The sequence below is a fragment of the Amphibalanus amphitrite genome, unplaced genomic scaffold (assembly GCF_019059575.1).
Source record: "Amphibalanus amphitrite isolate SeventyFive unplaced genomic scaffold, NRLGWU_Aamphi_draft 000006F_arrow, whole genome shotgun sequence".
Taxonomy (NCBI): Eukaryota; Metazoa; Arthropoda; class Thecostraca; order Balanomorpha; family Balanidae; genus Amphibalanus; species Amphibalanus amphitrite.
Window position 1 is genome coordinate 371,747 of NW_024881502.1, and position 26,745 is coordinate 398,491.

Below are 26,745 nucleotides of genomic sequence, written 5' to 3' on the forward strand. Positions count from 1 at the left end.
GGGCTGGTTCGATGGTTCATTCAGCGGCGAACGCGACCGGCCTGTATCGGGCACTATACCGTCCGGCCACGCCTCGTGAGAAACACCGTGTGTATGCTAGGACTCCGCGACAGCATAATCTACGGCGACAATGGCAGAGGGAAGTTCTAACACAGCCGACACAATCAAAGGCGACAATGGCGGAGGAAGTAGCATCTGCGATTCAGCGTCGGAATACATTAACACCAGCAGTGTCCCACCTACGATTGGTCTGGGAGCAAATACCGCTTTGTCCTATATTACGTCCCAGGGCGCTTTGTTGTCTGATGGACACCGCATTTCCACAGAAACCGACACACGCCGTCTCGAGCATCGGGTTTGTTAGCGCAGCGCTAAATGGCTCGCTGTAAAACCTTCGCGACTCGTAAATGGTCCAAACATTTGTCTCTGGGATCGCAAATATATTACGAGACGGCTGATCGGCAACACTATACATCACCTCGCCGCGGGCGGGCAGCTCTGAGGTCAGCTCACCGTTTGTGTCAGAGTGCGGCGGACCTCCGCCCCCGCAGGGCCGGCCGCCGCCTCCCCGGCAGGCCCGCGGGGACCCGGCCCCGCTCACAGCGCCGTCACGAGCCCCTGATCACCACCATAGCGGCGGCCTCCGAGTCAGAACTGTCCACCGGCTCTGGCGGCGCCGCGCCCTCCAGGTCCGAGTCAGAGTCCGAGTCAGAGTCAGCGGTCCGCTTCAGCGCCGGCTCGGCCGAGCGCAGCTGACCCAGGTGACCCAGGTAACTCAGCAGGTACTTATTGTGGTCACAGCTGCAAAATGAGAGGAGTTTTATTCACAACTCGAATACAATGGTAAATTGTAATCGATTAAAAAATCAATCTACTTTTTTGCAACAAAAGCAGCACGAAAAAAGATTTCTGACGCAGTCCCTGCTAAAACAAGCGGCTTCCGTAATAACCGCTAAATCATTCTAGTTAACTGGAATTATTGTCGACATCCCCAAACATCAGAAACCTCCCAGTGCCCAGTCCCCGCCCCGCCCGCTCGGTCCCAGGGCTGTGCGCGGCTCACATTTTGCCGATGGCGCTGAGTTTGGTGGTCAGCGCCTTCTGGACGTGTCGCAGCAGGGGCGTGACGCGGCCGGCGTGCGCGCGGAGCCAGCCGGCGTGCTGGCGCACCAGACACTCGGCCCACTGCACGTAGAACTCGAGGTGGCGCGTGCCCTCCAGCTCTGCCGAGACGAACGCCAACAGCTTTTCGACGTACCGGTGGGGCAGGCCGGCGGCCAGCGACTCCACTGCGGGGCACAGCGGGACGGCACACTTCACCAGCAGTCGCGAAAGTATCCCGACATTCGCACACCCATCTCGGCGCGCAGCTCCCCCCTCCCTCCCCCGGGAGCACGCAATCCCCCCGCAGTTACTGGCGTGCAACTCCCCAACCCCAATCACGTCTCCCCCGCGGTGCTCACCGCTCCCCTACCCTTCCCTCACCGCCGGCCGGAGGGACCCCGCCCCCGTTCACCGGTCCTCACCATCAGTCAGAGGCACGCTCTCGACCACGCGGCGCGTGATGCGCTCCAGGTTGAGGTGCAGCGCCATGATGAGCGCGCGTGCCCGGTGTCCGGCGGCCAGTTTGGCGAGCACGGAACTCTCGGTGATGTCCTCTTCCAGCTGGAACGGCTCGAACACCAGCGTCGGGTCGAGCGAGTAGATGAGCAGGCCCTCGGTGGTGACGGCGCCCCACGACTCGCCTGCCGGACCGGGCAGCGGGTCAGCGACTGAGGTACAGCCCCACCACGGCACGCGGAGCGGGTCAGGGACTGAGGTAGGCCGCCCACCCGGACCGCTACAGCCGCACCACGGCAGGCGGAGCGGGTCAGGGACTGAGGTGGGCCGCCCGGGCCGCTACAGGCGCACCACGGCAGGCGATCGCTGCTCGTCAGACAGCAGCTATAGGAGCTGAGCGGGCGGGGACCGCGCTGGACTGGGAGCCCACACACTGTCCATTCCTCCCGCTCACAGCACGGTCTCCCGAGCGGCCCTCTCTCCCTCCGACCGACCTGTGGGTGAGAAGCGCACAGCCAGCACGCGGATCTCGGGCCGGAGGGCGCGCGCGGCCATGTCGCCTCGCCGCGCGCCCGGCAGACGCAGGTGGATGTCGTCGTCGTCTTCCCCGCGCCGCTCCACCAGCGATAGGTTACCGAACTCGGTCATCTTCCGCTTGTGGATGAAGTCCTGCAGACGAGCCGGGTAAACGTCAGCACGTCAGCAGGTTAGCATTTATACATGACGCAATTGTAACCACGCCCCGCGCGGTGAAGAAAGCTTCCGACACCGCCAATGGCATGAACACGGATTCATTGTGCCAAAAAGTCCACAACTAATAGTCAACAAATGTTTCAGCGTTAAACATACCAAAAGCTTGGCCATTGCCATTGGGCATGCTTACAAAGTTACAAACATATTTTCTAATCAACTTCTCAATGCCATTCCCACCCCCCCCCCTGAAATAATCGCTAATCGTTTGCTGTAGTCACGAGTGGCGGTCGCCCGTCGCTGCCGCCGGTCCACTCACGTCGACGGCGTCGAAGGAGCGGTTCTGGGTGATCTCGAACTTGGCCATGAGCAGCCGCTCGGCGCAGTGGTAGATACACACGTTCTTCGAGTGGCCGGCCGCCAGCAGGCACCGGCCGTCGGCCGTGTAACACAGCGTGCTGAACGCCCTGTGTGGATGGGGGGGGGGGGGGGGTCAGAGGGCCCGGCCGTGTAACACAACGTGCTGAACGCCCTGTGTGGGCGGGGGGGGAGGGGATCAGAGGGGCCTCCGTGTAACACAGCGTGCTGAACGCCCTGTGAGCAGTGGGGGGGGGGGGGGGGGTCAGAGGGCCCTGCCGTGTAACACAGCGTGCTGAACGCCCTGTGTGGATGGGGGGGGGGAGTGGTCAGAGGGGACTGCGAGGAACACAGCGTGCTGAACGCCCTGTGAGCAGTGGGGGGGGGGGGAGGGGTCAGAGGGGACTGCGAGGAACACAGCGTGCTGAACGCCCTGTGAGCAGTGGGGGGGGGGGAGGGGTCAGAGGGGCCTGCGGGTAACACAGCGTGCTGAACGCCCTGTGAGCAGTGGGGGGGGGGAGGGGTCAGAGGGGCCTGCGGGTAACACAGCGTGCTGAACGCCCTGTGAGCAGTGGGGGGGGGGAGGGGTCAGAGGGGCCTGCGGGTAACACAGCGTGCTGAACGCCCTGTGAGCAGTGGGGGGGGGGGAGGGGTCAGAGGGGCCTGCGGGTAACACAGCGTGCTGAACGCCCTGTGAGCAGTGGGGGGGGGAGGGGTCAGAGGGGCCTGCGGGTAACACAGCGTGCTGAACGCCCTGTGAGCAGTGGGGGGGGGGGGGGAGGGGTCAGAGGGGCCTGCGGGTAACACAGCGTGCTGAACGCCCTGTGAGCAGTGGGGGGGGGGAGGGGTCAGAGGGGCCTGCGGGTAACACAGCGTGCTGAACGCCCTGTGAGCAGTGGGGGGGGAGGGGTCAGAGGGGCCTGCGGGTAACACAGCGTGCTGAACGCCCTGTGAGCAGTGGGGGGGGGGAGGGGTCAGAGGGGCCTGCGGGTAACACAGCGTGCTGAACGCCCTGTGAGCAGTGGGGGGGGGGGGAGGGGTCAGAGGGGCCTGCGGGTAACACAGCGTGCTGAACGCCCTGTGAGCAGTGGGGGGGGGAGGGGTCAGAGGGGCCTGCGGGTAACACAGCGTGCTGAACGCCCTGTGAGCAGTGGGGGGGGGAGGGGTCAGAGGGGCCTGCGGGTAACACAGCGTGCTGAACGCCCTGTGAGCAGTGGGGGGGGGGAGGGGTCAGAGGGGCCTGCGGGTAACACAGCGTGCTGAACGCCCTGTGAGCAGTGGGGGGGGGGGGGAGGGGTCAGAGGGGCCTGCGGGTAACACAGCGTGCTGAACGCCCTGTGAGCAGTGGGGGGGGGGGGAGGGGTCAGAGGGGACTGCGAGGAACACAGCGTGCTGAACGCCCTGTGAGCAGTGGGGGGGGGAGGGGTCAGAGGGGCCTGCGGGTAACACAGCGTGCTGAACGCCCTGTGAGCAGTGGGGGGGGGAGGGGTCAGAGGGGCCTGCGGGTAACACAGCGTGCTGAACGCCCTGTGAGCAGTGGGGGGGGGGGGGAGGGGTCAGAGGGGCCTGCGGGTAACACAGCGTGCTGAACGCCCTGTGAGCAGTGGGGGGGGGGGAGGGGTCAGAGGGGACTGCGAGGAACACAGCGTGCTGAACGCCCTGTGAGCAGTGGGGGGGGGGAGGGGTCAGAGGGGCCTGCGGGTAACACAGCGTGCTGAACGCCCTGTGAGCAGTGGGGGGGGGGGGAGGGGTCAGAGGGGCCTGCGGGTAACACAGCGTGCTGAACGCCCTGTGAGCAGTGGGGGGGGGGAGGGGTCAGAGGGGCCTGCGGGTAACACAGCGTGCTGAACGCCCTGTGAGCAGTGGGGGGGGGGGAGGGGTCAGAGGGGCCTGCGGGTAACACAGCGTGCTGAACGCCCTGTGAGCAGTGGGGGGGGGGAGGGGTCAGAGGGGCCTGCGGGTAACACAGCGTGCTGAACGCCCTGTGAGCAGTGGGGGGGGGGAGGGGTCAGAGGGGCCTGCGGGTAACACAGCGTGCTGAACGCCCTGTGAGCAGTGGGGGGGGGGGGGGGTCAGAAGGGCCTGCGGGTAACACAGCGTGCTGAACGCCCTGTGAGCAGTGGGGGGGGGGAGGGGTCAGAGGGGCCTGCGGGTAACACAGCGTGCTGAACGCCCTGTGAGCAGTGGGGGGGGGGAGGGGTCAGAGGGTCATGTCGTGTAACACAGCGTGCTGAACGCCCTGTGTTGGCGGGGGGGGGGGGGGGGTCAGAGGGCCTGCGGGTAACAAAAAGTGCTGAACGCCCTTTTCTGCGGAACGGGGGTAGGTGATGTGTGTCAGGACAAGACTATTTTACTGATAGCTCAGTTAGGTAAATTCAAGAGGCGTACTATTGCCACAACTCATGCTTCAGCTTTAGAGTTTTGAATTCAAACAGAGACGAAATAATATTTCATACTTAACACGTCCTGACGTTAATTATAGTCTGAGAGCTGCGGACAGTCGATAATTCGGCGCTGGATGACCAGACACTCGGGACTCTGGCGCGGACAGCGGGTCCGGGCCGGGCGGCGGCGGCGTCCCCTACTTGGCCTGCAGGCTGGTTTTGGCGGTGACGTGGTCGGCGTCTGCGCGGCCGCTGCCGAGGTCGGCGCGGCCCTCGATGGCGCCCGTCTGCGCCGCCCAGGCCGGGTCAAACAGCTGGATCTGGCCGCTGAGCGTGGCCACCGCCAGCTCGCCGCCGTCCGGACGGTACGCCACCGACAGACCTGTCCGAGGGAAGGGGGAACAGCGGGGTCACACAGCCACCGACAGGCCTGCCAAGAAGGGGGGAGGTGGGTCACACTAGAGGTCACACCGCCGTCCGGACGGTACGCCACCGACAGGCCTGCCAGGATGGGGGGAGGTGGGTCACAGCGGGTCACAGAGAGCCACCGACAGGCCTGCCCGCGGGAACAGCGGGGTCACAGCGGGTCACAGAGAGCCACCGACAGGCCTGCCCGAGGGAACAGCGGGGTCACAGCGGGTCACACAGCCACCGACAGACCTGTCCGGGGGTCACAGCGTGTTACAGCGGGTCACACAGCCACCGAGAGGCCTGCCCGGGGGAACAGCGGGGTCACAGCGGGTCACACAGCCGACAGGCCTGCCCGGGGGGGGGGGGGGCGGTCGGGCCACTCTGGAGTCACTCCGACACACATCGGGGTTGCATCCGGGTGACAGGGTCACATGACAGGCCCTAGGTGATGAAAAGGCTCCCAGTGATACAACCGCTAGATGAAAAATGATGTGACGGGACTGTATGGTCATTGGTCATCAATAAGCGAGATCAAGCACAACGGTCGCACCAGACTCACCGTCTGACAGTAGATCAATAGTTTCTCGCTGACCCTTGGAGTTTATCGTGTCCCACAATCTGAAACGCACACAAAATGGTATAAGATCATACCACAAGATCACGACGAATGATGCTAAAGAGACAACTCCTCAAAAAACAAGACCACATTTAACCCTATTAGTGGCAGGCTCCTGGCTACCCCTATTAGTGACAGGGGGGGGGGGGGCTGTTTACGACCCCCCCTGATATCTCGAGATCTAACGGGCCGATTTTCAAAATTCAAACGGCATTCGATTTCGCTCAACGTGATCTACATTTCTAAAAAATAAAAATTAAAAAATGTCAATAGGGGGTAGAGGGGGGTAAAAACGGGCAAATTGCAGAAACATTTTAGACTGTTTATCACGGCCAGGTTTCTGAACCAATCTTAACGCAACTTTTGGCGATCGATAGAGAATGAACCAGGAATTCACATGGATCCTAAAAATATGCATTTTCAAAAATTATAGGCGGATACAGATCATTGAGATTGGGGGTACACAAAAAATATAGTAAATAAGGTTTTTGTTGGTACTGTTTCTAAAAAGGGTGATAATGGGACCGTATTAGAGCCGGCGATAATCACGGAACATTAGTGTCGGGGCAGACTGCGGCGACCACTAGGAAGAACAACTAGGGAGAACAACCTTCGACAGATGGCAGCACTAGACGAGATAATCAGGCAATACTTTAATATTAACCCTCGCCCGCACATGCCATTTTCCCATCCTAGAACGCACATGGGGGGGGGGGTGGTTGCCACCCCCCCCCGCGCCATTTCGTTCCTGTTGGAGATAGAGCTTAGAAGTAAAGACCAAAAAGATTCTTTGGGAAGAGACGAATCCAATGATACCCAGTTTTACCTTCTCAGGTCAGTCATTGACCTTCCAGGTCAGGTCAAACTAAAAAATGTTGCTGTTTTGGGTCACCGTTGGATATCAAGTGCGCTGCTTATCAAATACCGATGACGATGCTGTTTTCTGGTGCCAAGCCAGCTAGAACCTCTTTGTCACACTACCCGACCAGAATTTTGCTGCTGAGGTCATTTCAGGTCAAGTTAGGTCAAGGTCAATTATATGTGTTTGTATGTCTGTGTGTGTCTGTGTGTATACTGATGTGTGCACCGATTGTTTTTGGGTCCATATTACATGAAATCATGATCTGAGAATCTTTTACCAAAAATGCAGTCAAAAAAAAAAACTTCACAAAAAGTAAATTCAGCTTGCCTAAAACGCAATTATCTTAGATGACCTAGGTTGACCTTGACCCTGACCTTGACCCCTGTACATCGTCGAACAACATGTTCCATGATAGGTGGGAGGTAGGGGAGAGTGGGGCAAAGCGGCCACCCTAACGTTTCTAACGATGCCGACGCTTGATTTTTAAACTTGGAAAGATTCTTTCTATACCAATGTGATCCCTATTAAATTGTCTTTTATTCCAACTGCGTTTCATTTCCAAAGGCGTTCACATATGGGAGATATTGACAAAACTTTAAACCTATAGCATATTGGCCACTTTGCCCCATCCCTGAGGCAAAGCGGCCACTGGCGACTTCTCAAGTCCCGATATGAGAAACAGAATAGCTGCCTCATGCACGACTAGGGTATTTGATGGTGGCAAGGTTTAAGGGAAGATGGATGTTTACTTTGTTATCTTCCCACCTATTGCTAAACAAAGAAAGAATTTTCTTGGAAAAACATTTAATTGCATAATTTGGTAACTCATGTAACCGAAAAGTGGCCAAGATGAATGCATGACGACACATTTGAATATAAATAATGTTTTTATCCAGATGTAAACAACTTATGGCCAATTGGGGGCTGGCCACTTTGCCCCGGCCGCTTTGCCCCGCGCATACCGTCCGAGACAAAAATATTCCAGCTCAGCTATTAGTGGGGTAAAAAGCATTAAAATTGGTAGAAGGCATGTACGATAACCACGCAATGCATGGACAAAAACGCTTATAAAAATTCCAAACGGTTATGGAATAAAATAACATTTAAAAATTGTAAACATAATTGGTAAACTAGCAAGAAATGCTTTTCCGTGTTTCACAGAACAATGGCGATGGGCCTGAAACCCCGGTCTGGCTCATTCGAACGACCGCAAAGAGAAGTATAATTGGAAATCATAAATTGGAACTGACGCCAGCTGTGGAGGACTAAAATGATGGATGGCCGCTTTGCCCCGGGTGGCCGCTTTGCCCCACTCTCCCCTAAGACTGGCAAAAAAGGCCGAAATCAGGGTGTCAAAAGCTCACAAGGCCCATGGCAAACGCAAGATGTTGAGAATTGGCCATTTGGGTCATGACATGACCTGAAAAACAAGGTCATATCTCCGAAACCAAAAATCACAGAAACTTGAAATTTTCAGTGGACATCAAGAAAGGATAGACAAGCAGTTATACGAAAAATCAGCCTTCTAGCTCTAAAAATGTTGAGTGCAGAGCAGAAAGACTGCCTGGGGGGGGGGGGGGGGTGGCAACCCCCCCCCCCCCATGTGCGGGCGAGGGTTAATGGGAAAGAAATCATGCCAATGTTTGCCCTCACCAAGCATGTTACCACGACAATGGAAGAATGTAGTGTAGTACCCCTCCCCGGGCCCGCCGTGGGCTGGCAGCGGCGGACAGAGCCGGTCCGACCTTGAGCCGGCCGGGTCAGGTAACCGGGACGGCCGCGCCGCGGCGCCGCGCCCGGGCCGGCCGGGAGACGGAGTCGGGTGCCCGCCGGCGAGCCGTCGGCAAGGGCGCGGGGCACATTAGTCGAATTGAATGTTCACTGTTCAGTCTTGAGTGCGAGTGATGTATGTGTGAGCAGCAAAATCCAACAAGAAAACAAAATCCGTGAAAGAAAGGCAACGCTGGCAAACATCACCACCATAGTCTTCCTACACCGAACGAGTTCCACACCAACGTGCATCAGCGAGAGTAAAACTAGGATCCTAACAGACCCGCCCACCGCCCCACCGTCACCCCATTCCTTCCCAAGTCTCTTCCCCTCCGCTCGGGGCGTTTTTCAGCTACGCAAGAAGGAATCGGCAGACACAGACACCTGGGCGAGCGAGGAGGGGAAGTCGAGACCGTGTTTCCGCCAAAAGAGAAAACAACCAAGGTAGGTGGTAGGTAACTACACCTGCGCTATCTACATCAGCTGCCCCGCATGACACTAATGGTCTTGTTATGTTACAATTTTCTTATGAGAGAACGACTGCAATTGTATTGATCATGCATAGGCGGTGTCAGGGCACCTATGTTGGGAGGTAAAACATACCCCCCCTTTTTGGACGCCTGGATCCGCCTATTATAGCAAAAACGTGTCAAAAGAGGATGCACAATAACTTTGTATATGTTATCACATGATACCTTTCATTCACTGTTCGTAAAACTGGTGCATACAGTTATAATACATCAGCATCGTGATCTTCGCCCAAATGACTCGCTTCACGAATAGGATCCCCCAATTCCCAGTGCTCTGGAGCCGCCCCTGGTAAAGTTATGAACTTGAAATTTTCAGGGAATGTGCCCAATTTAGTTTTAGGAAAAGTCAGAAAATTTCAGCATCGTAGCTTCAGCGGTTTCGGAGATATTCCCGAAAAACCTGAGGGGTGGATGAAAACAACCCCCCTGCCACTAATAGGGTTAAATGATGAAACATTTACTGAATAAAAATTACGCATTACATGGGAGTCTAGCACGCGTTTTGCGCCCAGCCCCCCCCCCCCCCCTCCCACGACGTCGGTCTATTCGTTGCTGGCACGGTGAGCGGGTGCTTACCTGAGCGTCTTGTCCCAGCTGACCGACGCGAGTGTCGTGGAGGTGGGGTCCGGGCTGAAGGCCAGGCCGGCCACGGGGCCCTCGTGACCCGACATGACCTGAGCACACAGAGGCCGGGGTCAGGACGCTAACTACACCGTCACACGCAGTACGCACACATGGACCAGGGTAAGGGAGTACACCGTCACACAAACACACACGGATGACAGGCATAGAGAGCAGAGGGCGGCGGCGGCCGGCACTCAGACACAGCCTGCTAGTGAACTGTTAGTCTGATAGAAGTTATATCCTATAACCCACAGCCTGCTAGTGAACTGTTAGTCTGATAGAAGTTATATCCTATAACCCACAGCCTGCTAGTGAACTGTTAGTCTGATAGAAGCTATATCCTATAACCCACAGCCTGCTAGTGAACTGTTAGTCTGATAGAAGTTATATCCTATAACCCACAGCCTGCTAGTGAACTGTTAGTCTGATAGAAATTATATCCTATAACCCACAGCCTGCCAGTGAACTGTTAGTCTGATAGAAGTTATATCCTATAACCCACAGCCTGCTAGTGAACTGTTAGTCTGATAGAAGTTATATCCTATAACCCACAGCCTGCCAGTGAACTGTTAGTCTGATAGAAGTTATATCCTATAACCCACAGCCTGCTAGTGAACTGTTAGTCTGATAGAAGTTATATCCTATAACCCACAGCCTGCTAGTGAACTGTTAGTCTGATAGAAGTTATATCCTATAACCCACAGCCTGCCAGTGAACTGTTAGTCTGATAGAAGTTATATCCTATAACCCACAGCCTGCCAGTGAACTGTTAGTCTGATAGAAGTTATATCCTATAACCCACAGCCTGCCAGTGAACTGTTAGTCTGATAGAAGTTATATCCTATAACCCACAGCCTGCTGGTGAACTGTTAGTCTGATAGAAGTTATATCCTATAACCCACAGCCTGCCAGTGAACTGTTAGTCTGATAGAAGTTATATCCTATAACCCACAGCCTGCCAGTGAACTGTTAGTCTGATAGAAGTTATATCCTATAACCCACAGCCTGCTAGTGAACTGTTAGTCTGATAGAAGTTATATCCTATAACCCACAGCCTGCTAGTGAACTGTTAGTCTGATAGAAGTTATATCCTATAACCCACAGCCTGCTAGTGAACTGTTAGTCTGATAGAAGTTATATCCTATAACCCACAGCCTGCTAGTGAACTGTTAGTCTGATAGAAGTTATATCCTATAACCCACAGCCTGCCAGTGAACTGTTAGTCTGATAGAAGTTATATCCTATAACCCACAGCCTGCCAGTGAACTGTTAGTCTGATAGAAGTTATATCCTATAACCCACAGCCTGCTGGTGAACTGTTAGTCTGATAGAAGTTATATCCTATAACCCACAGCCTGCCAGTGAACTGTTAGTCTGATAGAAGTTATATCCTATAACCCACAGTCTGCCAGTGAACTGTTAGTCTGATAGAAGTTATATCCTATAACCCACAGCCTGCTAGTGAACTGTTAGTCTGATAGAAGTTATATCCTATAACCCACAGCCTGCCAGTGAACTGTTAGTCTGATAGAAGTTATATCCTATAACCCACAGCCTGCCAGTGAACTGTTAGTCTGATAGAAGTTATATCCTATAACCCACAGCCTGCCAGTGAACTGTTAGTCTGATAGAAGTTATATCCTATAACCCACAGCCTGCTAGTGAACTGTTAGTCTGATAGAAGTTATATCCTATAACCCACAGCCTGCCAGTGAACTGTTAGTCTGATAGAAGTTATATCCTATAACCCACAGCCTGCCAGTGAACTGTTAGTCTGATAGAAGTTATATCCTATAACCCACAGCCTGCTAGTGAACTGTTAGTCTGATAGAAGTTATATCCTATAACCCACAGCCTGCCAGTGAACTGTTAGTCTGATAGAAGTTATATCCTATAACCCACAGCCTGCCAGTGAACTGTTAGTCTGATAGAAGTTATATCCTATAACCCACAGCCTGCCAGTGAACTGTTAGTCTGATAGAAGTTATATCCTATAACCCACAGCCTGCCAGTGAACTGTTAGTCTGATAGAAGTTATATCCTATATACCACAGCCTGCCAGTGAACTGTTAGTCTGATAGAAGTTATATCCTATGATGATGATGATTTGGTGTTTTAGGGCGCACCAGCAACGAGGCTATATGGCGCCCATATCTAACCAATCTTCCTCAAAGTCGGGGGTTAAAAATCACCTGAAGCCCGGAGGCCGTGATGAACGAAAAGAGGCGAAAGGAATCGAGAAAAGGGGAGTCGTCGCGGAGAAGTGTTCTCAAAGAGAGCTGGGGGCCACGCAATCCAAAAAACCGCAATCGCTCAGCGTCCAGTCTCGGGCACTCGACCAAGACGTGTCGGACCGAAAGTCGGTCACCACATCTGGTACAAATAGGCCTGGAGCCAACGCCGATAAGGAACCCATGGGTGCCATAAGTGTGCCCGGTACGAAGCCGGCAGAGGACCACCTCCTCGCGTCGCGATCTGCGTGAGGCCGACAACCAGGTAGCTAAACCTGGCTTGATACGTAAAAGTTTGTTACCGTGGGATTGGCTCCAGGCCTCCTGCCACTTTCCGAGGAGGAAAGAGCCCACCGCCGGTACAAAGTCCCTGGCGGGTAGAGGGAATCGGCGGGAGCACGGATACTGCGCAGCATGGTTCGCAGCTCGGTCCGCCCGTTCGTTGCCGTGAATACCGACGTGGCTAGGGATCCAGCAAAAAGACACCGACGTACCCTCTCGGTCGAGGGCTGTCACACGAAGAAGAATCTCCTGTGCGAGGGGGTCAGAAGGATAGAATTGTGACAAGGACTGGAGACCACTCAATGAGTCAGAAAGAATAACATATGACCGAGCGGGATTAATCTCGATAAAACACAGGAGTTTGAGGATAGCGACCAATTCGCAGGAAAAAACGGATGCATGTTTAGGTAAGGTAAAACACCGCACAGCGTCGCCGCAGACGAAAGCACACCCGGCACCGTCATCAGTCTTTGAGCCGTCAGTATAACAGGCTATGTAGTCAGAGTACCTTGAAATATGTTCCAGCGCACGAGCCTTTAAAACAGCTGGAGGGATGTCGCCTTTTCTCACATCGGTGAGGGAAAGGTCCACCTTTGGCGGGACTTGTCTCCACGGTGGGACAGATGGCCACTCCTTACGCATGACCCCCCGAAGTTTAATTTGAGCTTCCGAGAGCAGCGATTGCATACGAGAGCAGAAAGGGGGTAGCGGACAGTACGTGCACCTTCTCCGGTTCTGAAAAGCGCCAGGTTGGCACGTGAGAAAACTGCATCATAGGCAGGGTGGGAAGGCAACTGGCGGAGTTTTATGGTATATCTCATGCCCAGTAGCTGGCGACGCAAGGCAAGAGGTGGCTCGTGGGCCTCTACAAGGAGGCTGGCTACTGGGGTGGTCCGGAACGCACCAGTGGCAATACGAAGAGCAGTATGGTGCACAGAGTCCAGAATACGTTTCGAGGTCTCCGTGGCGTTATCGTATATAAAACAGCCGTAGTCAAGTCTAGAACGGACAAGAGCACGATAAAGCAAGAGCAGTGTCTTACGATCCGCCCCATAGCAGGTACGCGCAACACATTTCAAAACATTCATAGCTCGAAAACATCGGTCGCGGAGCTCTTTCAGGTGAGTGCGGTAGGTAAGACGGCTGTCTATTACCATCCCAAGAAACTTCACCTCCGACTTCACAGGGATCACTGCACCCCTTAGCCTGACAGAGAAGTCAGGGCAATTACGGCGAAAACGGCAAAAGTGGACACCTACAGTTTTGGCTGTCGAGAATCGTAGTCCGTTAACAGCACTCCAGTTTTCTAATCTTTTAATTGCCAACTGGAGCTGTCTCTCTACTATACGTGTGGTTGCACCACTGGCCCAGATAGAGAAGTCATCCACAAAAAGGGCACGGCCAATGGAAGGGGGCAGGTGATCGGCAATATCGTTAATCATTACCCCGAACAGCACGACACTTAGGACTCCTCCTTGGGGGACACCGTTGACCTGGGGGAACTGCTCTGAGAGGTTGCCACCGACACGGACTCTGAAAGACCGGTTAGATAAAAAGCTGGCGAGGAAATGGCCCATTGTACCGCGTATACCGTACTTGAAAAGCTTTTGTAAAATACCGAAACGCCAAGTGGTATCATACGCAGCCTCAATGTCGAAAAACAATGCACCAATGTGTCGCTTCCGCCTAAATGCGCAACGAACCTCGGTATCAAGGGCTAAAATGTGGTCTACTGTGCTCCGATACTTTCTGAAACCGCACTGCGAGTTAGATAAAACACCTTGTTCCTCCAGAAACCAGACGAGACGCGCGTTTACAACTCGCTCAAGCAGCTTGCCCAGGGCAGATGTCAACGCAATAGGGCGGTAGTGAAGCGGATCAAGCCCGCTTTTACCAGCCTTCAGCACCGGGATAATGATGGCCGTCCGCCATGTTTCGGGATACAGCCCTCTTTCCCAGAGCGCATTGAAAAGATGGAGCAATGCTTCAAGTCCCGGTGACGGGAGACGCCGAAGCATCTCATTGTGTACAAGATCAGGGCCTTCTGCGACACACTTCAGGCCACCTATAGCGGACTTTAACTCTTCCATAGTAAAGGGATCATTGTAGCTAAAATGTTGTGATGTGTTAAAATTGACGCCAGTCGATTCGCACCGAGCACGATGGCGGGCGAAGTCGGGGTCAGAACAGTCACCGACACAGCGGTCATGTAACGCACGGCCTATTTCGTACGCTACATCAGCTGGGTTCAACACATTTCTGCCAAACACACTCAGAACAGGAAGAGGGGATGAGGAGAAACGACCTGATATACGTTTTATACGGGACCAAACCTCGGAGATTGGCGTGAATCTGTTAAGCTGGCTGATGTATTCCACCCAGGATTCGTGTTTAGCTTTCTTGACCGTCCACCTAGCGAACGCTCTGGCTTTTCTAAACGCGATCATGTTTGCGGTGGTGCAGTTATGCCTGAAAGCGCGCAGCGCTCGTTTCCGCGCTCTGATGGCGTCTCGACACGCATCGGACCACCATGGGACCGGCCGGCGAGAAGGCGCCCCCGATGTACGAGGAATGGATGCCTTGGCTGCTTCAATGAGTAAGGAGGTGAAATCGGTTACTGACAGATCATCTGTAGGGTCAGATGAGAGAGCATCCTCCAAGCACGTTTGAAATTTCTCCCAGTCTGCCCTCCGCAGGTTCCATCTCGGTGGCCGGCAGCCAACCGAGGGCCGCTCACGCAGTTCAAGCCATATGGGGAAATGGTCACTACCAAAAGAGTCCGCGTCCACTCGCCACGTAAAAAGCGGCACAAGGTGTGGACTGACAAGGCTGAGATCTAGAACTGATGAATGTCCCGACGGCATGGTGAAATGGGTAGCAGCACCAGTGTTTAAAACACAAAGGCCCTCCTCGTCTATCAAGGACGCTAAAAGTCGACCGCGTGTACACACAGAATCACATCCCCAAGCAGAGTGGTGAGAGTTAAAATCACCCAGAAGCATCACAGGTGGAGGGAGCTCGGCAATTAGCCGGCGTAGTTCCAGAAGAGGAAGAGCTGCGCCAGGGGGACAGTAAAGTGAGCACACAGTGATGTCACGCTGGCCTAGATGAATGCGGACCGCTACCGCCTGAAGGGGCGAGCTTAAATCAATACATCTCGCAGGCACGGCGTTATGGACCAGAACCATAACACCTCCGTGCGCGACGGTTTCAGTAGCAAGGTCCCTGCGAAAAACCGAAAATCCTTTCATGGGGAACCTGGACTCAGATCTGAGTTTGGTTTCTTGGATGCAAGCAACCAAAGGTCGCTGAGAGCGGATTAGTGCTTGCAGTTCTGGAGTGCTAGAACGCAAGCCTCTGCAGTTCCACTGCAGGATAAAACGTGTTATTGCTGTAGTTTTGAGCGCTTGGGGTAAGCGAAAGGTGTCTAAAACTGGCGACTTTGACTTGAGTTAAAAAAAGGGCGGGGACTTAAAAATGCTCCTCGCCACCGGGGCCCGGGCCACCGCCAAAGGCTACCTTTGGATGGCCCTCGCGGAGCCGTCCATCGGCCGACCTAGGCCGGCCCGTATCCTATATACCACAGCCTGCTAGTGAACTGTTAGTCTGATAGAAGTTATATCCTATAACCCACAGCCTGCCAGTGAACTGTTAGTCTGATAGAAGTTATATCCTATAACCCACAGCCTGCTGGTGAACTGTTAGTCTGATAGAAGTTATATCCTATAACCCACAGCCTGCCAGTGAACTGTTAGTCTGATAGAAGTTATATCCTATAACCCACAGCCTGCCAGTGAACTGTTAGTCTGATAGAAGTTATATCCTATAACCCACAGCCTGCTAGTGAACTGTTAGTCTGATAGAAGTTATATCCTATATACCACAGCCTGCCAGTGAACTGTTAGTCTGATAGAAGTTATATCCTATATACCACACGCCATTGAGTTCCCGTGCCACGGACCTCGAGCAGTTTTCCGAGCTGCAGCGACCAGAGGTAGATTTCGAACAGGTCCTGGGCGCCAGCGGCCACCAGCTCACCGCTGCTGTCCACCGCCAGACAAGCGAACTGCGCTGGCCGCGGCGACGTCAGCGTACGGAAGTTACGGTACCTGCAGACGGCGACAGATGGCGCGCACAGTCAGCGGTGAGCTACATATATTACGGGGCTACATGACAGTGGACACGAAGTATCAATACATGGACTATGCGTTTAACTGTCTGGGTGCGACACAATCACCGTTCCGTGCTTCTATCCTCAGGATACTGAAATCCTTCTCCTCCACGCCGCAACCCCCCTCCGGGCTGGACAGGCAACTTTATCTCATGCGGGCTGCTCCCTTGGAGCGGCACCGCTGCTCCTGAGGGAGCGCACCCCGTAGCCGGGTGCAGAGAGTGCCTTGGGGCTGGGTGGCCTGTCCTCTGGACGGGCTCAGCCCCGGCGACTCACTAGGGTGCCTGCCCAGACCAATGTCTCCCCCTACATCCTATCATCCTCCCGGCTCTGAAATGGTCTAATTGGACCGAAAGGGCCTAACCCAACAAAACAAAAAACAAATCAAATACGACACAATGGAGCATCAAAACGTAGCAAATGAGTTAAATTCAACCACACGTTTGGACCTGCACACAATCAGTTGAATTCCCTGAGTCCCGTCCCGACCAGTGGTGTCTGCTGCATGCTGCTGCCCCCCCCCCCCCCCCACCATCTGTCGTGGTGAGGCAGACAGCCTCGACCGTGCCGTGTTTTCTCACCTGGTCAGGTCAGAGGCGGTCCCCTGCTCACCTGGTCAGGTCGAAGGCCCCCTTCTCACCTGGTGAGGTCGAGGGCGGCCCCCTGCTCACCTGGTCAGGTCAGAGGCGGCCCCCTGCTCACCTGGTCAGGTCAGAGGCGGCCCCCTGCCCACCTGGTGAGGTCGAAGGCGGCCCTTTCTCACCTGGTTAGGTCAGAGGCCCCCTTCTCACCTGGTGAGATCGAAGGCGGCCCCTTCTCACCTAGTGAGGTCGAAGGCGGCCCCTTCTCACCTGGTGAGATCGAAGGCGTCCCCCTGCCCACCTGGTGAGGTCGAAGGCGCGCACGGTGCCGTCGAGCGAGGCGGACAGCACCGCCTTCCCCGACTGGGTGAAGGCCACGCCCGAGACGGCCGCCGAGTGCTCCACGAACGTGACGAAGCAGAAGCCGGAGAGCGTGTTCCACACCTTCACCTGCGCCCCATATACACACGTCACACACACACAGAGCCGTCAGTGGGGTCACAGGAGGTGCGCGTCCAGCGGCGGTCCAAGAGCAGATGGACGGCCACCGGGTCACACCCAGTGATCAGTGGGTCACAATGGGGGGGGGGGGGCGTCCAAAGGTAACCCAAGCAGACGAGGATCGCTTTAGGACGCGCCCGCGCACTAAAAGTATCCAGGGACAAGATAAGCCTTACCAAAGGTCATAATCAAACCTTATAGTAGAAACACCTGTTTCTTTGAATCTGTACTAAGGTAAGTAATGCAGGTCCACGTCCAATGGTTGAATACGTCGTGTCCAAATTCTACCTATGGGCTGGCCTCCGCGCCCCTCCCCTGTCACTGACCGATCTTCTCAACCCCTCCCGACCCGTTCCTGTCCCCGCCGGTGACCCCTCCCCTGCCCCCACCGGTGACCCCTCCTCTGACCGCCTCTGGTGACCGCTCGATCCCGTGCCCCCTCTGGTGACCGACCTTGCCGTCCTCCCCGCCGGTGACGAGCAGGTCGCCGCCGGGCGCGTAGGCCAGCGATGTCATGTTGTTCTGGTGTCCCTGCTGTTTGAGGATGTACGTCTCAGACTGCCACTCCCAGACGAGCAGCTGGCCCAGGCCGGAGCAGGCCAGGCCCACCCAGTCACCGGCCGGGCTCAGCGCCACCGACGACACCACCTGGTCCGACACACTGTGACACAGACAGAGACACCGTGACACCACCTGGTCCGACACACTGTGACACAGACATCGTGACACCACCTGGTGCGACACACTGTGACACAGACAGACACAGTGACACCACCTGGTCCGACACACTGTGACACCAGACAGAGACACAGTGACACCACCTGGTCCGACACACAGACACAGACACAGTGACACCACCTGGTCCGACACACTGTGACCCAGACACAGTGACACCACCTGGTCCGACACACTGTGACAGACACAGACACAGAGACACCACCTGGTCCGACACACTGACACAGACACAGTGACACCACCTGGTCAGACACACTGACACAGACAGACACAGTGACACCACCTGGTCCGACACACTGACACCGTGACACCACCTGGTCCGACACACTGACACAGACACCGTGACACCACCTGGTCCGACACACTGACACAGACAGACACAGTGACACCACCTGGTCCGACACACTGACACAGTGACACCACCTGGTCCGACACACTGACACAGTGACACCACCTAGTCTGACACACTGATACAGACAGACACAGTGACACCACCTGGTCCGACACACTGTGACACAGACACCGTGACACCACCTGGTCCGACACACTGACACAGACACCGTGACACCACCTGGTCCGACACACTGACACAGACACCGTGACACCGCCTGGTCCGACACACTGACACAGACACAGTGACACCACCTGGTCCGACACACTGTGACACAGACAGACACAGTGACACCACCCGGTCCGACACACTGACACAGACACCGTGACACCACCTGGTGCGATACACTGTGACACAGACACCGTGACACCACCTGGTCCGACACACTGTGACACAGACAGACACAGTGACACCACCCGGTCCGACACACTGACACAGACACCGTGACACCACCTGGTGCGATACACTGTGACACAGACATCGTGACACCACCTGGTCCGACACACTGTGACACAGACAGACACAGTGACACCACCCGGTCCGACACAGACACCGTGACACCACCTGGTGCGATACACTGTGACACAGACACAGTGACACCACCTGGTCCGACACACACTGACACCACCTGGTCCGACACACAGTGACACCATCCGGACTAGAGATGTCAATCGGATACCAACTTTTTGGTATACCGATACCAACTCGGTATTTGGTATTTCAATCCTAATGTGTTTGGTATTTTGTTAGTATCATGAACCCTCGCTAATGTTTAAGAGGCTAAGGAATCGGTAAAAAGTTGGTATTTTCCTCATGTTCCCAAGTTGGTTTGGTTTCGGTATTTCTCCACGGTTTTGGTTGGTATTTGGTTTGGTATCGGTATTCCGATTTTCCGTAATTGACATCACTAAATTCCGGACCGACACACTGACACAGACTGCAGACATACAGACACAGGAGCATATCACGTCAAAATCAGATCTCGTGGGTGCACGTTGAAGAACTTAGCAAATTGAGCACTGCATTTAATAAATAAGCAAACAAACAAACAAACAAACAAACAAACAAACAAACAAACAAAGGTCGTTGCAGTTATCTTCACCTACTTAAATGCTAGATACTTCAGGAAGTGCAAGGGGCAGAAAATGCGACATTGCGTTTCATGTGATGTCCGCGAATTTCAAGGACGTGACATCGCAGTCTGTGAGAATTATGAAAATTGATGGAATCTAAAGTGCAGTAATTAACACGGCGTCAAGAAACATACGAGGTTAACATTAAATAACAGCCACGAGAACTTCGGGACATCCCTTATTCCTATAAAAATTATGCAAGCATGCAGCGAAAGTTTGCGTTCAGCTCAGAACTTGGTAACTGCGTGGCGACCCCAGTCCCCCGGCTGGGGCGCCGACCCGTCAGCTTCACGGAGCGGGCCGGCCCCGCTGCCAGTCTCCAGCCTCGGGGTCCGAGGTGGGCGCTCGAGATGTCAGAGAGCGTATACGGGTGGTAGCCCAAACCCACTAATTTAGCTGACTGGAAGGGTCAGTACAGATACCACCGATCCGGCCCGAGGGATCGGCACACCGTAGTGTAAGAAATAAGAAATGACTATCGCACACCCTCACATGGTTCAGAGTGTAGACCTATACCGAGAGTGGATCGGTTTCGTACCTGAGTAAGTGGATCAGTTCCGTACCTGAGTGTATCAGTAGTCAGTACCGTACCTCAGTGAGTGGATCAGCTCCCTACCTCAGGGAGTGGATCAGTTCCATACCTCAGACAGTGGATCAGCTCCGTACCTCAGTGAGTGGATCAGTTCCGTACCACAGAGGGTGGATCAGTTCCGTACCTGAGTGGATCAGCCCCCTACCTCAGTGAGTGGATCAGCGCGGCGTCGGGCATCTCGTGGATGAGGAACGCGCCGTTGGTGTAGCCGGAGACGAGCACGCGCCGGGCGCGGTGGAAGTCGGCCGAGCTCAGCTCGATCCGACCGGAGCCGGAGCCGCCCTCGCGCACCACGTCCAGCAGGAAGTGTTTGGCGCGCTGCTTGTACTTGGCGCGCGGCAGCCGGTCGTCGTCGTCAGAGTCGGAGCCCGCCGCTGGGGAAGGCAGGAAGGGGTGGATCGGTCAGCGGTAGTGGCGTCCGCCCCCGCTGGGGAGGGTGGGGTGGACCGGTCAGTGACTGGGGAGAGCCACGCTGGACGGTCCGTATCGGGTCCTTCACAATGCCGCACTCAACTCCCTACCCTTCGGATCCAGCCCCGTACCCTTCCTGCCACTTCCGCACCCGTCTGCATCCAGTTCCGTATTATGCGTCCCCATTTCCGTAATATCCGCCTCCAGTTCCGTATCATCCGTCCCCAGTTCCGTGTCACCCGTCCCCAGTTCCGTATCATCCGTCCCCAGTTCCGTGTCACCCGTCCCCAGTTCCGTATTATCCGTCTCCAGTTCCGTATTATCCGTCTCCAGTTCCGTATTATCCGTCGTCTCCAGTTCCGTATTATCCGTCTCCAGTTCCGCCCCCCCCCCCCGTACCGTCGGCGGCCGGCTCGGCCTTCTGCTGCTCCTCCGGCCCGTCATCCAGCGGCAGCTCGGTCGCGGCCGGCTGCTTCCCGGTGCGCTCCCTGGGCCGCAGCTCATCCAGCGTGTGACTGCACGTCCAGCAGCACAGCTGACCGCTCCTGAGGGAGGGAGACCGTCACAGGGCGGCAGGGAGGGGACCGTTACACAGGGGCGGGGAGGGGACCGTCACAGGGGGGGAGGGGACCGTCACACAGCGGCAGGGAGGGAGGGTCGTCACACAGCGGCAGGGAGGGGGTCGTCACAGGGCGACGGGCCGCGTCACACAGTGGCGGGGTACCGGACCCGTCACGCAGCGGCGGCAGGTCAGCGCAAGGTCATCCACCCACTGCTGCCGTGTAGCGGAGTCCAGCACCCACTGCTGACCGTGTAGCGGAGTCCAGCACCCACCTGCTGACCGTGTAGAGCCCAGCACCCCCTGCTGACCGTGTAGCGGAGTCCAGCACCCACCTGCTGACCGTGTAGAGCCCAGCACCCCCTGCTGACCGTGTAGCGGAGTCCAGCACCCACCTGCTGACCGTGTAGAGCCCAGCACCCCCTGCTGACCGTGTAGCGGAGTCCAGCACCCACTGCTGACTGTATAAGAGCCCAGCACCCACTGCTGACCGTGTAGCGGAGTCCAGCACCCACTTGCTGACCGTGTAGAGCTCAGCACCCACCTGCTGACTGTGTAGAGTCCAGCACCCACTTGCTGACCGTGTAGAGCTCAGCACCCACCTGCTGACCGTGTAGAGTCCAGCACTCACCTGCTGACCGTGTAGAGTCCAGCACCCACCTGCTGACTGTGTAGAGTCCAGCACCCACTGCTGACCGTGTAGAGTCCAGCACCCACCTGCTGACGTGTAGAGTCCAGCACCCACTGCTGACCGTGTAGAGTCCAGCACCCACCTGCTGACGTGTAGCGGAGTCCAGCACCCACCTGCTGACCGTGTAGAGTCCAGCACCACTGCTGACTGTATGAGAGTCCAGCACCCTCTGCTGACGTGTAGCGGAGTCCAGCACCCACCTGCTGACCGTGTAGAGTCCAGCACCACTGCTGACTGTATGAGAGTCCAGCACCCTCTGCTGACGTGTAGCGGAGTCCAGCACCCACTGCTGACTGTATAAGAGTCCAGCACTCACCTGCTGACCGTGTAGCGGAGTCCAGAACTCACCTGCTGACCGTGTAGCAGTCGAGCGACTCGCTCTCGAAGAAGACGCCCAGCACGGCGGCGCTGTGGCCGCCCAGCGAGGTGACGCCAAAGTTGGCCATGTCCTCGATCGGGTAGATGCGCGTCGACATATCGTCCGAGCCGGCAGCCACCAGCCTGCGGGCGCATCGGACGGGACAATGTGGCGGATGACATACCCGGGCTGAAAGGGGAGCTCCGGCAGCTCCATCTTGGTCTTGTAAGAATCAAAGTCGTTTAAGCGAAATATAAAAAAATATCACACCCATTACCCCGACGAAGTGAGTGGCAGGTTGAGAACAGCAACTAGTTTCACAGCAACTATTGCGTGCCTACGCGGCTGATAGTACAGGACGCTTCGTGAAGGCGCTTGCCTATTGATGACGTGATTACGAAAAGATCGGCGCAAAAAGTCGCCGGTAGCAGATGGGTGGGCTAATATTTTGCCAGATTATTGAGAAATGGATTCCACTTCGTCTTTCACACTCACTCATGGTGATTTATGTGAAAGAGCTCAGTGGCGGTTCATGTAAGTACCGCACCGAGTGTCCCAAATCGTTCCACTCTGGTCACTACGGCGGCCCTGTCCGCGTCGGGCGTCACACGAAACCCTGCCCGGCAGCCCCCTACCTGGAGTCGGACGTCACACGAAACCCTGCCCGGCAGCCCCCTACCTGGAGTCGGGCGTCACACGAAACCCTGCCCGGCAGCCCCCTACCTGGAGTCGGACGTCACACGAAACCCTGCCCGGCAGCCCCCTACCTGGAGTCGGGCGTCACACGAAACCCTGCCCGGCAGCCCCCTACCTGGAGTCGGGCGTCACACGAAACCCTGCCCGGCAGCCCCCTACCTGGAGTCGGGCGTCACATGAAACCCCGCCCGGCAGCCCCCGTACCTGGAGTCGGACGTCCAGGCCAGGGACAGGGTGGCGTCGTAGCTGCCCTGCAGGACCCGCTCCAGAACGAACGGGTTGTACATGCGGTTCAGTCCGCCCGGCGTGCGGTACACAAAGACTGGAACAGAGCAGCGGCCAGCTCACAACACAGCCAGGGCCGCGACGGGCGGCTTTGGAACAGAGCAGCGACCCGCTCACCACACAGCCAGGGCCCCGCGGGCGGCTTTGGAACAGAGCAGCGTTGGTACATGGGGATATGAGCGCATTCAGAGCGAGATACAAATACGAACAGGAAACAGTCGAACACGACAACCATAGCCAACGCACTCGACCAGTCGACATTGTCTAACATCTTAGTAAGCATTCGCAAGGTGGCGGCAGTCTAGCCGAGGTGGCATTTTGTCCCTAATACTGACCCCAGGTTCTTCCTAATACTGACCAAGGTTCTCACTGGTACTGACCGAGTTTCCCTCTACACTGACCCAATGTTCTTCCTGGTACTGACCGAGGTTCTTCTTGGTACTGACCGAGGTTCTTCTTGGTACTGACCGAGGTTCTTCCTAACACCGAAGTCCTCTATGACACTGACCGAAGTTCTCAGTAATACTGACCGAGGTTCTCGGTAATACTGACCGAGCTTCTCCGTGGTACTGACCGTGGTTCTCCCTAATACTGACTGCGGTTCTCGGTAATACTGACCGAGGTTCTCAGTTATACTGACCGAGGTTCTCGGTAATACTGACCGAGGTTCTCCTTGGTGAGCGCGAAGTAGCGTCCGTCGGGGCTGAACTGGACGGCACGCACGGGCCGGTGGAAGCGGTGACGGTGCACCACGGCCATCGAGGCCATGCTGATGAGGAGCGCCTCGCCACCTGCCGGGGACACAGACAGCCGGAGACGGTCACAGACCACAGGCCCACACTGCGGCGAGCGGCAGTCGGTGGGCAGGCATCCGCCGAGAGCCGGACACACACACAGTGGCACACAAAGGCATCCGACGAGAGCCGGATACACACACAGTGGCACACAAAGTCACAGTCCGTCCTGCTCTGAACATACGGCGGTTAGGTCGGCGACGAGCTGTATAGTCGACTACAGAATGATGTTCCACTTTTCACAGGCAATTATTTGCCTGGAGTGGTAGGCTGTGCCGCATCACACGGGCTGAGTTCACAAATCATAACTTTGTCCACTCCCAATGCTCACAATCGACACGCTTAATTGCGTGATAAACGGCACAACTTATAGCGCTCCCGTCAACTGATAGCTTCTGAGGAGTGGAACATCATTCTGTAGTCGACTATACTGTCCCGGGGTCCCGACTCCCGTCAGCACGTGCTAAGCTGTATACGTTACGGCGGCCCCGTCAGTGCATGTTGAGCTGTACTGCCCGGCAGCCCCGTCAGCGCGCGCTGGGCTGTATACGTCACGGCGACCCCGTCAGTGCATGTTGAGCTGTACAGCCCGGCGGCCCCGTCAGCGCGCGCTGGGCTGTACCGTCCCGCAGTCCCGTCAGTACTGAGCTGCGTACACGGCAGCCCCGTCAGGGCGTGCTGGGCTGTACTGTCCGGCGGTCCCGTCAGCACTGAACTGCATACACGGCGACCAGTGCGGGCGCTCGACTCACGCTCGTTGACGGTGATGAGCAGCCGGCCGTTGGGCGACAGCGCCAGCGCCGTGATGTTAGTCTGGCTCTCCACCGGCATGGTCTGCGAGCGGCTCCTGGCGACGCGGCCCAGCACACCCAACCGGTTACTCAGAGCCGCGGTGCACACCAAGCCACAGGCCTCGATATCACAGAAATGAACATCGACATGAATTGGGAACTTGAGGGTGATGCCAAAAACGACAGCATGTGTCATTTTATTCCAAGCACAGAGCACACGCGGTCGGCAATGCTAAGGCATCACCGGAACGAGGGTCTATCGGTTTCATCAAAACAAAAGAAAGAAGTGACGAAGACAAAAAGAAAAAGACAGGCCCTAAAGATTAAAGGCTCCGACGAAAACCTCCAAAAACGGAGGTAACACGGAGCACACTTATGGTCCTGGTGCTCCCAGTCAACCCGATAATCTATATCGTGCCAGATGGAATTCGATATGCTAACTAACATGTGAAAACATATCAGTTAGGCTGGCTGACATTGCATTCCAAATCAGCAATCATTTATTTTTCACGTTGCAGGCGCAATTGTAAGGCGGCTTTAGAGACAAAAAAGAAACACACACACGCACGCACGCAGCCGGCGACTTTTCTATCATTCTGGCCTCAAGTCAATGATAAGGTCATTAGTGCAGGTTGCCACAGGTATAATGATGCTGAAAAAAATGATTTTGACAATTGTTTTCACAAATCGACGAATAAGTAATGAACCAAAAGAGCTACAACGACGCAAAAAGGCGCAATAAATAGCTCTTTCAAAGTTCTTTCGCTCCTGTGTCCTCTGATTTGGTATCGGACCAACGGACTGGCCGCAGCTGGCAAAAATCACCAAAAATAGATGGATTTTAGACGAAACATTTTTTCTGCACTAACTTAAGATTCAAGTGATGTAGGGGAGAGTGGGGCACATTCGTGCAAAAAATGGATAAATCCATATATCTGTTCTTTGGTTAGTGCAACGGCAAAATTGTTGATTGTAGTATGGAAAGGAACTATTGCACATATTTTTCCTCTTTAAAACTTATCCTCTAAAGTTACCGCTTCTATTAGAAAAAAATGACTTTTAATAACTCTTAACGTTTGCACGAAACTGCCCCAGGTATGGGGCACATTCGTGCATGGGGTGGGGCACTTCCGTGCACCCTGCAAAATTAAATGAATTACCGGGCATTGCCAGAAATTTACCAAAAGAAATGGGCAGGGGGTCATTTTACTTGATTCCTTTCCACAGGAATGCATTGCACAACGTATGTAGAAAGAATTGGCTGACCAACAAGAATGTGCCAACGTTGTTCTATATACCCTGGTGCCAACCGTTGTTCTATATACCCTGGTGCCAACCGCCGGCCATCGACCCGCCTCCGTGACCTCTCCAAGGGTCACGTGAATTACTTGTCACGACGTCGCAAGCAGCCGAGACTGAGTCAGGCGAGCGTCGCTACTACAGATAAAGTCATAAATCGCAAAAACGAAAAAAATATGCAGGAATGTGCCCCTAGGCAGTGCGTGCACGAACCTGCCCCACAACACTATTTGTAATATAATTCAAAATTTCTTATTGAAAAAATGACAGTTTTTCAACAAACAAGTTTGCAGCAGTTCCGTGAATAGAGTGAGCTTCTTCGGACCCAATTTTGAAAAGCTAAACCACATTTCCGAGTCAGGATCACGAAAATGGATGATATGAGAAAAGTTTGGAAAGCCCACGAATATGACAAATTTGCGTTTTTATCAAGCATGACA

At 55.3% G+C, this 26,745-nt stretch overlaps 1 protein-coding gene across 1 annotated transcript in view; it reads right to left on the bottom strand.

The window, feature by feature from the left end:
- Positions 1–419: 419 nt before the first annotated feature.
- The window catches only part of LOC122377876 (periodic tryptophan protein 2 homolog), a 35,981-nt gene continuing 9,655 nt past the window's right edge, over positions 420–26,745 (bottom strand). Inside the window, exons 4-20 of the mRNA XM_043358404.1 lie at positions 24,968–25,062; positions 24,084–24,212; positions 23,341–23,458; positions 22,431–22,583; positions 21,232–21,377; positions 20,567–20,795; positions 18,024–18,231; positions 17,371–17,519; positions 16,279–16,426; positions 9,757–9,854; positions 5,962–6,020; positions 5,193–5,373; positions 2,570–2,717; positions 2,055–2,229; positions 1,527–1,745; positions 1,064–1,289; positions 420–801 (exon numbers count right to left, since the gene is read on the bottom strand). Of these exons, the coding sequence (XP_043214339.1) occupies positions 609–801; positions 1,064–1,289; positions 1,527–1,745; positions 2,055–2,229; positions 2,570–2,717; positions 5,193–5,373; positions 5,962–6,020; positions 9,757–9,854; positions 16,279–16,426; positions 17,371–17,519; positions 18,024–18,231; positions 20,567–20,795; positions 21,232–21,377; positions 22,431–22,583; positions 23,341–23,458; positions 24,084–24,212; positions 24,968–25,062 (2,674 nt within the window). The 3' untranslated portion in view covers positions 420–608. The remainder of the gene's footprint in view (positions 802–1,063; positions 1,290–1,526; positions 1,746–2,054; positions 2,230–2,569; positions 2,718–5,192; positions 5,374–5,961; positions 6,021–9,756; positions 9,855–16,278; positions 16,427–17,370; positions 17,520–18,023; positions 18,232–20,566; positions 20,796–21,231; positions 21,378–22,430; positions 22,584–23,340; positions 23,459–24,083; positions 24,213–24,967; positions 25,063–26,745) is intronic.